This window comes from Chelon labrosus (assembly GCF_963514085.1).
Source record: "Chelon labrosus genome assembly, chromosome: 10".
NCBI classification, from domain to species: domain Eukaryota; kingdom Metazoa; phylum Chordata; class Actinopteri; order Mugiliformes; family Mugilidae; genus Chelon; species Chelon labrosus.
Genome location: NC_140360.1, coordinates 27,505,399 through 27,520,077, shown reverse-complemented (window position 1 = coordinate 27,520,077; position 14,679 = coordinate 27,505,399). Strand labels below are relative to the sequence as shown.

General features: G+C 38.4%; 1 protein-coding gene across 1 annotated transcript in view; it reads right to left on the bottom strand.

Annotated features, from left to right (window-relative positions):
- Nucleotides 1-240: 240 nt before the first annotated feature.
- Nucleotides 241-14,679, bottom strand: part of gnb1a (guanine nucleotide binding protein (G protein), beta polypeptide 1a) — a 32,756-nt gene continuing 18,317 nt past the window's right edge. The window contains exons 2-11 of the mRNA XM_084552863.1: nucleotides 12,705-12,811; nucleotides 11,971-12,009; nucleotides 11,616-11,722; nucleotides 8,601-8,664; nucleotides 7,705-7,867; nucleotides 6,549-6,615; nucleotides 6,012-6,213; nucleotides 5,249-5,465; nucleotides 2,771-2,886; nucleotides 241-2,499 (exon numbers count right to left, since the gene is read on the bottom strand). Coding sequence (XP_084408989.1) covers nucleotides 2,780-2,886; nucleotides 5,249-5,465; nucleotides 6,012-6,213; nucleotides 6,549-6,615; nucleotides 7,705-7,867; nucleotides 8,601-8,664; nucleotides 11,616-11,722; nucleotides 11,971-12,009; nucleotides 12,705-12,761 — 1,023 coding nt within the window. The 5' untranslated portion in view covers nucleotides 12,762-12,811 and the 3' untranslated portion in view covers nucleotides 241-2,499; nucleotides 2,771-2,779. The remainder of the gene's footprint in view (nucleotides 2,500-2,770; nucleotides 2,887-5,248; nucleotides 5,466-6,011; nucleotides 6,214-6,548; nucleotides 6,616-7,704; nucleotides 7,868-8,600; nucleotides 8,665-11,615; nucleotides 11,723-11,970; nucleotides 12,010-12,704; nucleotides 12,812-14,679) is intronic.

The window sequence follows — 14,679 nt, the reverse complement described above, 5'->3', positions numbered from 1 at the left end:
CCTGTCATGGAGGATGTTGGAAATCAAATAAACAAGCTACTAGCGAAGATGATGTCTTTGTGAAAGGTATCTAATACCTGTTAGCTAAGACACGTGTGGATGTGTTCCAGGTGAAGTTTTCAATCCCCAAAATAACTAAACATAGCAACAGCACTATAAATCAACCCTTTATCAGCATTTACAGCCAGTACAGAGTGCAAAGAGAAATTTATGAACGACTGTACAGAGGAGTCAGGCTGATTCAACAGTGGATAAGAAATTGTTTATTTGACTTGAACATAATTACAAGGAAACCAAACAGTCTGCAACATTCTAGCTTCAGTGGGAATCGCTCTAAGTGAATCACACTCAACACAGTAGGTCATCTCAAACTGCTTTTTATTACATCTTAAATAACAGTACATTTTAATATAGTTTCTATCTTGCATCCAGCTTTCGGTTGTACACTGACTGACTTTAAAATTAAATACAAAAGGTGAAAAGGGAACAGTGGGGGTGCAGAGCTCTACAGTTATTTGATGGAGAAAGAGAGAAAAGGAAAGGGAATTTAATTAATTTTTTAATATTTTTTTATTTTATTTTTTTTGCCAACTCCAGGCCTAACGCACAATTACAGCACATTTTTTTTTTTGTACAGAATGTCGCAGAGAAAAAACAGAATGGAAAAAATGTCACTACTGCTAAAGAAAGAGCGTCTCTGTTTACAAGGAGAAGGGAACAACAGAAAATTCTGCCATTCAGATGCTGCAAGTTTTTTTTTTTCATTTTTTATTAAAGGACAGAAAAAAACCTGTTATAAAATGTTTTTCTTTGTAAATGGAATTTGTTTGCTACAGAAGGAATGAAAATTTATTTGTTCCATTTGAGATTGTGTATGTTCAGGTGAATGAATGTACGTATGCATGTGTGTACAATTTAAACATTTACGTTACTTCTTAATTTGTGGAATCCCTCCCAAGTATGGACCAAGTAACCGTTTATGTTGCAGGGTTTGCTTCTCAAGTGCATAGCTTTGACATTTTAGTTGAATCATGTATGCACGGAGTAGCCAAAAAAAAAAAAAAAAGAAAGGAAAAAAAAAAAAGAAAAAGAAAAATATAAATACCATCGTATTGATATATTCAACAGGTTATTTTCTTAAAGAAAAACATCAAAAGGACTTAATTCCATATGCACCTTTTAAGCAATTCTACAGCATGCGATTCTAAGAGATAACCCACCCATGGCAGACAACCAAAATCTTTTTTTTTTTCGTTTTTAACTTAAAAAGTTTCAATATCATTATTTTCAAACATTGATTTATACAACATGTCATTCACAGAGTAGTAACTGCATTTCCAAGCACGGAATGGGCACCTCTGTTAGAAGAGAAACGTCCGGATTGCAACCGGGCTAAAGTGGAGGTACTCCCTACCCGACCAAATCACATCACCGGTCCCAACCACGGGCAACAGAAACCAGAGAAAACAAAACTAAAGGAAAGGAGAAAACAAATGAATACAAAAGGGGGTGGGCTGGATTATGATCCGATGGGTTAATCTTCATTTATTTATTCTACACTGTTGCCAGACAAAAAGGTGTAAGAATGGTTAAAATGATGTTTTTTTTTGTTTTTTGTTTGTTTTTTTGTTTTTCGTTTTAAAAACGAGCATTCATTATCATAAACAGCATGTGCTTGGTTAGTTAACTTTTTTCTTTAGACATTATTCTATATATGCAAAGTTTAATTTTTGTGCAAACAAAGATTTGTGGACTACACTGGAAAAAAGAAACAGTAAAAGTATCATGGGGCTAAATATACAGAAGGGCCAGAAGTGGCTTGAGGACTCCCTGTTGAAGCTGAATTCTCTCAATTTGTTCTCCAGTGGGATAAAGCTGGGTTTAAAATGAAGCAATCCGGAGGTTCTTTTATTCTTCAACTTAAAAACATTCTCTAAAATGTGTAAAGACTAGGAAATAAAACAAAGCTTTGATCCTCATTTTAAACATTAACTGACAGTTTGCTGATCTATCTCTCGTCAACAAAATATAATAATGAAAACAACAGAGAAATAAAAATAAACATGGCCAAAAAGCTATTAAGAGTTAGATCACTGTCATGTAATAACCTTCACTCAAACCTGTGCATATTGAGGACGTAGGAAACGCTTGTTGGTGGCAGCGGTGGTGGGGTTTTTCTATTTTCACTTATTACAATACCAGACCATGGTCGTGGGAGGAATGCACAAATTTCCCCTCCATTCCACTTTGAAACCACTGAATTCCTCAAGATTTGTTTTCTTTTGTTTTGTAGCTGAATGAGTGACAGACAATTGTGCTCTTTTAAATGAGAAGGAGAGAGAGAGAGACAGAGAGAGAGAGAATTTTTGCCCTTGATAGTTTTTTTGGGGGTGTTTGGAGTCAGTATCATGGTGTTTTCGAAAAGATTGGATATGCAATAAAATTGAACATCGTGATGTTGGAATGGTCTTCCACTCAACTTTGGAGTCCGGATGCCATCTGCAAGAAACACACACAAAAAGACACGTTAATTAGACTATTGATTTTCAACGACAAATTTGAAATCCAGCAAAATTTAACACAATGGCCCTCCGGCAAGAGCCATGTGTGGATGTGTTTGATGTTTGGTTTTAGTATTCACTTTTTCATTCCTTGCATTATTATTCTCAACCACCAGATGGCAGTAAATCCAAACTCTAGATGCCGCTGACATTAACCATCACTCTGTCAGCTGTCGGTCACAAAATGTTCCTCTCACATCACCATTTACCTTCAGACTCTAGTTCCAGATCTTGAGGAAACTGTCCCAGGAGCCTGTTGCCACTGCCATGCCGTCATCGGTCACACCCAAGCAGCTCACCCGGTTATCATGACCAGCCAGGACACCTACAGAGACAGCACAGGTTGAGACACCAGAAACAAACCTGCTCTGACTGATGGATGCCAGATGCTACATTACACTTTGACATGAAAACACAAAACACCAAGCGTCTTTGGAAAACTGAGTAGCAGAGATTTCAGATGTCAATAGCTGATCTCTTAACTATTCTACCCTCCAATAGATCAAATAAGTGCATGTGTGCGTGTGTATTTGAAATTGTCTGCCCAGACGTGGGCCTCCTCTGATCCCTGTCCCACTATGCAGTCAATAAGTGTAAAGTATTCATGCCTCCACAGGGGATTCTCACTGCTGGAGCAGGTGATGCTTTCTGCTCTCCCACATTATCTGAGTGGTTTCCATTCTTTGGTTAAAAAACAAAAAAAAACAAAAAACAAACAAAGGATCTCCTACTGTTTTGCTTCATATACTGTGTATAATCCAGACACTTAAGAGGTGTCTACAATCCAAAATTATGCAATGATCATGACTGTGCAGAATCAATGTCTAATAAAGGGCAATGCAAGTGGCATTTTAAATCTGAAAGACTGCTGTAATGTTTTAAGTAGGAGCACTACATAAAACTATTGCTAATACAACCATGACAATATTCATTTTGTATTCTGGCCAATCTTACAGGAAGGTTATCACAAATTCCTTCAAAGCAGCTCCCAGCGCTCATATTACTTCTCAGTAAGCCCTTAAAAGCGAAAAGGAATCCCCAATGACGGCAATAATAACAACATCTTTAAATGGGCAGATCTCACTTTTGCACATCTGAGCCATTTTCTTTGCTAAACTGCTTACATTGCCAGTTTTAGAAGTCCTGTTACGTGTTCATATTCTGGATGTTTAGTTTGGTAACTTTTATAAGATCTTATTTCTACACTTCCTTCCCAGTATTCCTTCCCCCATCTCATACACTAGTCCAGATGTGAGTTGCTCCAAACATGGAGTCCTTCAGCTCCTTCAAAGTGTCAGCAGGTGTGTTTGTGGATGGCTTTGTACTGTTACTGGCAATTCAGTGCCTGGAAAAGATCCTCAAATCTTTCCCTGACTAGTAACACACAGTAAACTCTTCACAGCTTTGTTTGGAAATGTTGACAAGAAGTTGACTAACCAGCTGTGAGATCTTCCAGATACAGGATTATGAAAACTAAATCAATGCTCACATCATGACAAAGTCCAGAGGAACATTGTATAATATAAGACGTGCACTCTGGAATAAACAAAACCACTCACACACTTTTTTACAGTTATTTTATGCATAATAAACTCTGGAGATGTTTCCGGTATGAATCCTTAAATGTTCAGCTTGACTTACAGCCCGCTCACACAACAAAATCACCTCATCTAAGGGTGCCCATAATATTATAAAAAGTATAAACTGAATGTGATTATCAAATATTATTGTGAATAAATCCATTCTGTTTCCATTCCTGAGGTGGACTTTTGGTGGGATTCAAGATGGCTGAAACTTACGTTTTTGTGCAATGCAATATGTGTCTTGCCCTGTGGTAAATACTTGTTATAGAAGCTAGGTCAATGCTTTAAGCCACTGAGGTACTACCATGCCAGAACTTTGACAAACTGACTACCATGACGTTAAATCACGCAACCACAATCCCACACCATATGTGAACGGGCTTCTCAACCTGCAACCAAACACTTCAGTGGTCAAAAACTGTTAACCCAGTATCCTTGGGGTGGAAGACCTGACCTGAAAGCTTGATTCCTATTTATAGATTTATATATTCAAATACCCTTTAAATCAGTTTGGGAGCTTTCTATTTTTCTAAAAATATTTATGTTGTGGGTGGAGATGGATGCCTAATATTTAGATTTATAACTTTACAAGACTGAAGTGATAGCCATGCCCACTTTGAGCAGCAACTGGTCAGGTCAGTGAAGGTGTGAAATCAACAAGAACTCAAAGCATGTTGTAGATTCTGATGTCTGCCCTTTTCATATTTTTAGCGCAGTGTTTAACTTTAGAAAAACAAGATGGTGACTGAAACCTGGATCAATGACCATAAGCTGACCGTGAATCCCGGTATTACCAGCTAATTATTCTAGCAGTCTAATGGAGTAGACATGGAAAATACTGGCAGTATTGTCAGGATAGCATATTTGGCCATTTAGCATTCTGAATATCTCACATAAACCAACACAACCATCATTTAGTTTTGGTTCCAAACACAACTTTTGAGTTTTGGTGTGGATATTTAAATAAGATACCAGCAACTCACTTAAAATACACGTGTCTCGCAAGTGCTAATTTTGGTGTAAGTACAATTTTCAATCTTGTGTCCATTATGTACAGTTTATTGATTCATCCTGCTATATCATTTGGCTAGTACAGTGGCTTACCAGCACGGTCGGCCTTCAAAGTGTCCCAGACATTGCAGTTGAAGTCATCATAGCCAGCCAGCAGTAGGCGGCCACTCTTGGAGAATGCGACGGAAGTGATACCACAGATGATGTTATCGTGTGAGTAAACCATCAGCTCCTGGTCGGCACGCAGGTCAAACAGTCGGCAGGTAGCGTCGTCTGAGCCCGTGGCAAACGCGTTGCCATTAGGGAAAAACTGCAACAAGGGTCAAGAGATTTACTTTAGAATGACAGCAGGAACTTTTATACGTTATCTGTATATAATTATATTATCATTATATTATTATCAGTGAGAATAAATTATATTTGCTTTGCAATGAACTAATAATTAGCTACAGCTATTCAATTATTCAGTAAAAGAGGAAGAGTAAATATGCAACACTGAAGTTTCATGTTTTCTAGTAATCACTGTGAGAGTAAATACTATTTCAGAAACAATTATTTATCATGTTCAACTGGACTCTTTTTTTTAACATTATAACGGTTCCATTCAACTGCACTAAAAGCAACTGGTCTAAGCCATTTAAAAAACAAAGCTTTACAAAACAGTATTCAAATGCAGAAACACGAAAACGGTCAGCTTCCATAGAGCCATCTATTTGCATACTGATTTCCAATTTGTAAAAAAAAACCTTCAGCCTGACTTGCCTTTAAGAATTCAAAACATGCTCTGTGAGATTTGACAGTTATACATATGTATATACAGTAAATACAGTCAGTGTGTGTATGAGTGTATCCGTACGCAGATGGCGTTGATGTCGGACTCGTGGCCAGTGAAGGTCTGCCGGCACATTCCTTCTCTGATGTCCCAGAGCTTGGCTGAGGCATCACAGGCACCAGACACAAACAGCCTGGTGTCGGGCGCCAGAGAAAGGCTCATGACATCACCAGTGTGACCAGCAAAAGTAGTTGTCTGCTGACCAGTCTCAATGTCCCACAGAGCACTGCAGGAAAGCAGAAAGAATATTGTTAGAAATTGTCATTCAAGATGGAAAGATATAGTCCAGAAAAACCCAGCATTTGTGAGCCAAAGTTGACTTGGATTTAAAGAGTAACTGTCTAGTGATCAGTGCTGGGAATTTAAATGCCATAATAGCCTACACAACTAACTGACACAGAAACATGAGAAAGTATTATGTAAACAAATATGACAGCCCTACATCAAAGCCTACATCTGAGGTTTTAAGACTTCAGAATTTTCATGAAAACCTGTTTAATTTCTCTCCTAATTTCTGGTGGAGTTGTAATGGCTTGTATTGGGTGTAATATCACAACTCACCAGGTGGTGTCTCCAGAGCTAGTGACGATCTGGTTGTCATCCAGGAAGCGACAGCAGGACAGGTAACCTATAAGGAATGAAGCACAGTGATTGAAGTATTTCTTTATGATGCAGTCTCTTTTAACAGTAATTAGTAAGAGGGACATGTTTTGATGCCTTTCCCTCTGCACAGAGGAAGAAATCTTATTTCAAGTCAGCATCACACCTTCAGGGAATGCTGTGGGGGAGATGAATTGACTAATTCACTACCAGAAACAGAACAAAAAGCAGTAGGGCATCTCCTGGTTCAAGACTTGCTTCCATAATTCATCCTTAACTAGCTGGCAGAGTGTACATACCCCTCCCTATAGTGAGGGAACTGGAACTAAAATGCTGACACACTTCCTGCATCATGTGACACTGATCAGATGAATGCTCCTTGCCTAAGAGCTCAACACTTTCATTAGTTTGAGCTGGTGTACGGCTCAACTACCTCCTTTTTGTTTTACTGGAGACAGACCATGTTACTGCAGTCATTTGGATGTAAAATAATTAGGCACACACCTCTAAATGGAGCTCACTTAAAAAAAAAAAAATAAAATGTACTGTATTTCAGCAAATTACAGAATGGCCTACATTGGACTAGTCGTCTGTAGTAGGATTTTGAAAAAAATAAGTTGTGTTATAAATTTAATCCTCTACATCCTATCCTGATGTAAGCTCAAAATTAATTAATTAATTGGTCATGAATATGACCTTTTCTCCGACCAAACTTAAACTGTCAGTGAAATGCAAACAATCTTAAAAAACTGATGTGATTGGTGCCTTGTCATGACAACATTAAGATAGCATGACATTTTGTACCTCCTTCATATATCTCTACAGGAATACTTGGAAGAACATAAAGACACCCACTGTTAATTTGGGCAATCTAATGTAGTCACTGCATCTTACAGCAGGTTTAAAAATAATTTATTAAATTATAAAAATTAATTTAGTATTGCTGCTAAACATAGTATGATCTTCAAGGACCATTGAATAACAAATCCAAATTCCTAATGCATAAAACCTGACCACAGCTGACCACAACTTAAATTGTTTAAAAGAACTACAGTGTAAGGCTTGTCAATCCCGGGACTAATGGGTAAATGCAGGCAAAGAGAAGTGTCCAGCCTACCTGTGTGTCCGGCCAGCTCACGGCTGACACGCACATTTCCTTCACGGGTCTTCAGGTTGTAGATGGAGCAGATGTTGTCCAGGCCACCACAGGCCACATAGTTCCCAGAAGGAGCATAGGCGCACGTCATCACCCAGGAGGAGCGCAACGGGATGGCATGGACCTGGAAGAGTGGAGGAAGATTTAATATGAGATCGTATGCAATGACAGATGGAAGAGAGAGAGGGGAGGGCATGTGACAAAGTCTGTCTGCAACACGAACTTAACCTTTCAAGGGCACAATACCCAATATAAACAACACTGCTTGGCACCCTGAAATGTATTGTATTATAATGAACTCAACATTAATCATTACACCTCGGTTTCTGGCAGTTGGTTTCATTTAAATTGACAGCGCTGATGAAAACAGATGTTAAGGCAATAGTTAACCTTAATCAAATCATCTAGTCATTTAGAAATCTGTTCAAGTCAACTGTACATATATTTTCATGTTAAGACTACCCCAACTCATTATTGGGGAGTTTTACATCTCCTGTTGGCTGAAATATTTTTTACAAAGAGACACGGGATCTCCTATGCTGGACTCGGTTTAAGACCAATGGTAAGATTAGAGCTTAGTCAGCTAGGCCTGGCTTTGAGCAATATAATATCAGAAACATAACTATATACGTTAACAGTAGTCCCTTTTGGGCAAGCTGACTGACTAAGTGACATTTTAAGACTTTATTTTGATGCCAATCTGCTTTTATTGTTCCACTGCTCTATCAGTACAGCTTGGAATGGCTGTTATTCCCTGAGCCAACTTAAAAAAAAAGAAAGAAAAACAAACAGAACAAAAATTCTCTGATTGAGGATTCAATGGTTGAATATGCGCTTTTTTTTTGTTTTGTTTTTACCTTGTTTGTGGTGTAGCTGTCCCAAATAATGAGTTTGCCATCCTGGGAGGCGCTGACCAAAAGCCTGATAAAAAGAAAGATGAGAATGACTCAAGTTACACAACAATTTAAAAAAGACCAGTCCCTTCAGCCCAGAGGAAAATTCAAACAATAGACAAACACAGCTAGGAGAAGTTCATATGCACATTTTGGACACGTACTTTTCCACACAGAATAAACAGCACTGTGAACATATGCGTCACAGAATTAAACACACTGGCGCTCAGTTCCCGTCATCTGAGGCCTTCACTAAAATAACTGTGATTAACACACAATATGTGGGAATTTTTGAATGGGTTGCATTATGTGTAGTTACACTGCAAAAGGCAATTTTTTCACAGCCCACATACTTTCAAGCACGCCTATACATCGGGGTTTATTATACTGGCATGTGTTTATTGATTGCAGGAAACAAGCAGAATTATTTCTGAATGAATATGGTAAAAGACAGAGAGCAGTCCAGATTACGTAATCCAGTTTTATGTTTATATATGTGGGTAGTAGGGGGGATTTTTGGAGAAAGATCATGGAAGCCAAGTGTTCAATAAAGATGGGAATAGTTTTGTTGTGCACTCTACTTCAACTGTCTTCATCCACAAAAGTGAATTAACAATTGGATTTACTTATAAACAAATGAATGGATGAAGCATAAATATTTTAAAACTGCTACTGAATCAACATTACAGTATCCCTAGAATGGACAGTTACTGATACTGATAATAAAATAGACTGACCAGATGCTAAAATGTTTAATTTCTATTTTTTTCGAACTCAGAACGGCCTCAAAAACACAATATTGTTTCCAACAGGACTCTTTTCAAAGCCTGTTTTTGTATTCCAGAGACATCTCCCAGGTACCTCTGTGGCTGTGCTCTGCTATCTCGGGTGACTCCAGCAAGAGTAACCACAGTGACAGTCCCAATGCACATAGGAACAGAAAAAGAAGTGAACACACCAAAGACTGCTGGGACTATGCAAATCTTAACTACCAGGCTGACGGGAGCGCGCCTACATGTACACGCTCCAGCAGATAATAAGCCAGGGACATGATGGTTTGAGCTGGGAATTCTAGTCTAAGAGAAAAATTAATCATCAGCTTCAGAAACAGCAAAATGCATCAACTTCAGATCAGACTCCAAAATAACTTCTGGTAAACTCTGAGACGATGATGTCTATGATGACGTACTCGCTTTCTACAGAACAGAACAAACCACATTCATCGTTTATTGCTTTTATTTACTGTTCCTCACTAATTATTTTTGTTGAGTGTGTGTTTGGCAGTATTCTGTCGGGATGAAGAGAATGGCAGCAAATCTGTTTACTATTCTAGTGAACTTTCGTTGTTTGACACAGCTCCCATGCAAATGTACTCAGGTACCCGGGCTTTGTATATGTAAAGATTACAGCTGTGAAACAACTTAGTTCTTGGAGAATAATTTAGGAGGCTTCAAGTTTATAAAGTAGCAATAATTGACAATCTAATCTAAACTGACCGTGTCAATATTTGACTGCTAGTCAAATGTCTGAGCATCAAATGTAGTATTTTTATTGTATGGTAGATTGATTTTTCAGAAATCAGAATTTATTAGAAAAAGTATTTATTTATAAAATGTATTATTATATTTCAAAACACTGTAACAAGGGCAGTGTTTTATCAGTAGCATCACATAAACAATTGATGGGTCAACTAGTGGTTATAAAGAAATCTTTTCATGTGGTCATATTAGGTTATGACTCACTGATTTCACGAAGATCAAAGTTATCATCCTTATGTTCAAGCCTCCTCTGCTGAAGTAATTACAAATGGCAATTACAAACTGCCATTGTTCATAAGTTTTGTTAAATAATACATCACTCTTCAATATTTTGGATTCTCATTCTGCATTAGGATACAACCTGAAGGGAATTAATTGACTCTTTTCTTGAAAAATCAGCCTATAACCGGTACATGGATTTTGTCAACATGTGTGGTGAACTACTGAATGCATACTTGTCTAATATAATATTACTAAAGCAGCAACAATGTGCTCTATGTAATTCCTTAACAATTATTAAACACCTTACTACCCTACTGTTTCCTCCTCTCCTATGTTGCATTTGATCTACAACTAAAATCACACATTTTGGCTTCCGATCAAAAAAAGCGTTTTTGGTGTAATTTTTCTTTTATTATAATACTACAACTACAAAAGATAAGAATTTGTGTCGTTTCGTGATGTAACTCAACACATTATTGTCTGGATTTAACTGAAGGGTTTCTTTCTCAAACTACTAGAAATCCACCCCCTCTAAATTCAAACAGTGTCTCCATGGAGCTAAAAATAGTAGACCTTACATAGACTCTGGGTCAAAAACATTTTTAAGTGACCTTCTTTCTGGTTAGATGAATCCCAGCAGGTAGACTAATAAACACTGAAACTCACCTAGAATGTGAAAGATTAGCAGATGCAACAGCACTTTTATTCTTAGGTATATGACAAGAAGGATGATGAGGTGACTGAGCAGTTTGCAATGGTCTCTCTGTGGACTGACGCACAGCAGCACCGCAGTGATTAACTTGTCGGTTGCTGAGGTGAGAGGTGTGTACAACTCCAGGGAAAATGCTTTATATGAAGTGAGATGTTTTCCCTGCCTTGGCTATCAGCCTCAACACTTGGTTTAACAAAAGCTGACTCCATTTTGATTATTTTTCCTACCCACATATCCTACCCCCAATGTACACAAACACAACACGCAGATACACAACACAGCAGACACACTCAAAGATAGAGGGACTGATGTGTGTCAAATGGGCACAGCAATTATGAGAGATCTATTTGGACAGACATATCTAAAGTGGAGTGAGTTTTTGTGGAATGTCATGGTTTGATGAGGATCCTCAGTCAATCAAGCTTTTACATCCATTTCCTGCATTTAGGCAAGGGTGGGGGGATACAATATTTAGTTAATGGACAGAATGGAGTTGAATGAGATTACCTCGAGTCAGTGCCCCAGTGCATGGCATAGATTTTAGCCAGATGCCCCCTCAGTGTCCGTCTAGTGCGCATCTGAATTCGGCCAACAGGGTCAATGTTAGCTGTGATCTAAACAGGATAAAGACGAGAGAAAAGGTCACTTTGAGAGTCATCTACTCTTTCCTGCTGTTAACACCCAAACTTTATGTAGTGTAGCCAGAAGAAATAAAAACAGATTACTTAAAAATCTTTCAGGTTAATGAATAAGTCTTCATCATCATGCACTCAGTGTGAACATCAAGCATTAAAGCTGAATTTGTATTTCAGAACGTATTTGATTGTTGAAGTCAATAAATCAAGACAGGCAAACTTCTCACCTGAGACAGGGTAGCATCCGCACACGCTTTCCTGGCATCCTGAAATACAACAGACCAGTCAATCTCCACTTCACGTTTCAGTTTAAAAGTGGTGTTTGCATTATATTTCAGATAAGTTTCAGCCCAGTGACAGTCTATGTCTGTAACTCCTCCACTATTAAAGTGATCTGTAAAACTCAACTGGGGCATAAATGTGTGGTATTAGTTTAACTACAATGTGATGGTGCCAGTAATCACTTTAACAGTAATCCTAATAAATGTTTTTTAGACGTCATGATGCAGAACAAGTTACATAAATTTTTCATCACAACAACTGAGCTGGATTTTCATTCAGCTGCATATAACTGGAGTGACGCTAATAGACAGTCTGCACACGCATTTGGAAGAAAAGCGTCTGTCTTCCAAAGATAGTCGTCATCCCACAACTGTCTTGGGTGACTGATATACACTCTTGTAGCAGTTTAAGTGACTTCAGTCATTTTAACCTATTGCAGTATGCATTAAATGTAATGATATTCTCTGAACTGCAATAAAAACAAAAAAAGTTTATCTAACTGAAAAAGTAAAGCCATCTGTGCTAAAGAAGGGTCAAAGGAAGAAGCCGTTCTAGTCTGCTACCCCAGGATGTTGTTTACTGGTTGATATACTCTCATCTGAGACCAAATTCTCAGATATGGGCTATGTGGAAAAAATACAACAAAAATAAGACAACTTGAGGACAGTGAAGGACTTACTCTGATCTGGTTCTTGAGCTGCTCAGCCTCCTGGCGTAGCTGATCCAGTTCACTCATTTTCCTCTGCTAATGGTGTGCTTCGCTCCGCCGCCTAGACTCTTGCTGATCTAGAGGAGACAAGGAATAGACACCACATAAGGCTTGTTTCATGTGGTTAGGAATAAAAAAAAAATATGAAGTAACTTCTACAGTTCACATTTGCTTCCGAATTCAAGAGAGTTCACGAGGACAATGTGTGATCTTGGCCATGGAGGGACAAAGCTTTGTCTTCCATAATTAACGTATGGACATGGCTACTACAGCAAAATGCAGTCGAGGATCACACAGTCTCTCTTAAATCCAATCTGAGAGGCCTAGACAAAGTCGCAGGGAATCACTTTCTAGACAGCTCAAGACTTGTCCTTGCCAGCTTGAAACTGTTACCTAGCAACAAGCACTCGGCAGCTACTTTAGGCTTAAGATAACAATTTTGAGGACGATGTTGAATTTGTTTTCTCTCCCCTCCTAAACAACTGCAAACCCTTGGGCAAACATCTGGCAACAATGAGCAGCTGATAACTATTCCTCAACAAAGCACAAGAAGATTTCTTTTTTTTCTTCTTTTTTTAGAAAGACGTTTTGAAAAATACGCTGGGCTTTACAAGACGTACCCCCTGTCCACTGTCAAAATGAAGCAAGTATTAAGAATGATCAAGAGTCCAGGTATCAAGAAAGCAGGTATGCAGACTATGAAACCAGCTAATGTTATGCCTCTCCACTGGAACCCCAAGGTGTTCAGCTGATGGGCAGGGTTTGATGAAGCCGCTGGACTCTAAACTCTCCTCCAATGTCATCCCTGTAATCCTGGGACACAGTTGATTCAGCTCCTCCAGCCAAATCCGGTTAAGACAAAACCTGCTGATGATCCTAAAAGCAGTGGCTATCCCGCTGACCCCAATCCTCTGGTTGACGCTCTTAACACCGACACTTTCACTATCCACAGAGGGAAGACAAATTCCACTGAACACAAAAATACTATTGTGACAATTATGAGCTGTGGCTTAAGGCTTGGAGGCATGTTGGACACTTGCAGAAGACCCATCATAACTGATACAACCATGATTACATGAAGTGACAATATCAAAGGTATAGCGAGAAAGAGTGTAAACTTTTCAAAACAGCTCTCCTTAGAAATTATTTGTAATTTCAGGGACAACGTTCAGACAAGTAAATTAAGAAATTGTCTTCTTATACTCTCAGATCTCACCAAGTCCAAGAACCATTTACTCTCACAAATTAATAAAATTGAACACCCTTAAAAAGGTAATACCGTATAACATCCATACCTAACCATCAAATACAAGCCAACTACAACACAATTTGCACTGCAAACACACCTTACCTCCCTGTTTCTCTAGGTCCTTTGTCCTGGAGGGTGTTGAGACCTTCTGAATGAACACCTTATCCCTCATGCGCCTCACATCTTAGCAGCTACCTGTCATCTGATTGGCCAGTGCTGCTAAATGGGTCTGCATCTAAGCAAGATGCTTTAGTCTCCTAATCTTGGTGATAAAAATGTCTCAGTGCTGATATCACTGGCTAATTCTGTCTTCTCTGTGGTAACCCTTCGTATAATAGGTAAAGAAACCCACTAGTGGATTTATTGATGAGGTTATAAGAACATCAGCGGAGCGTGGAATGTGAACAAATACCTAACTGTAAAACTGGAACATTTGTTAAAGATTTGGCCAGGGAAATGTCCCACAAGTTGAAGAAGTCCAGGGTTTTAGGGTTAGTGTATAAATGCATACACAACAGATCTTCTTCTGAAAGATTTCTTCAAATTATTACAGGTTACAGCTAGAATAACCTTTCCACAAAGACTTTGCCTACAATCTAAAGAGTTTTTGTCAATACCATGTTTTCATGTTTTACTCTTTCTTAATATTTTTTCTAAAACTCCACCGAAAGGCATAACATTTATTCTGCTACCACT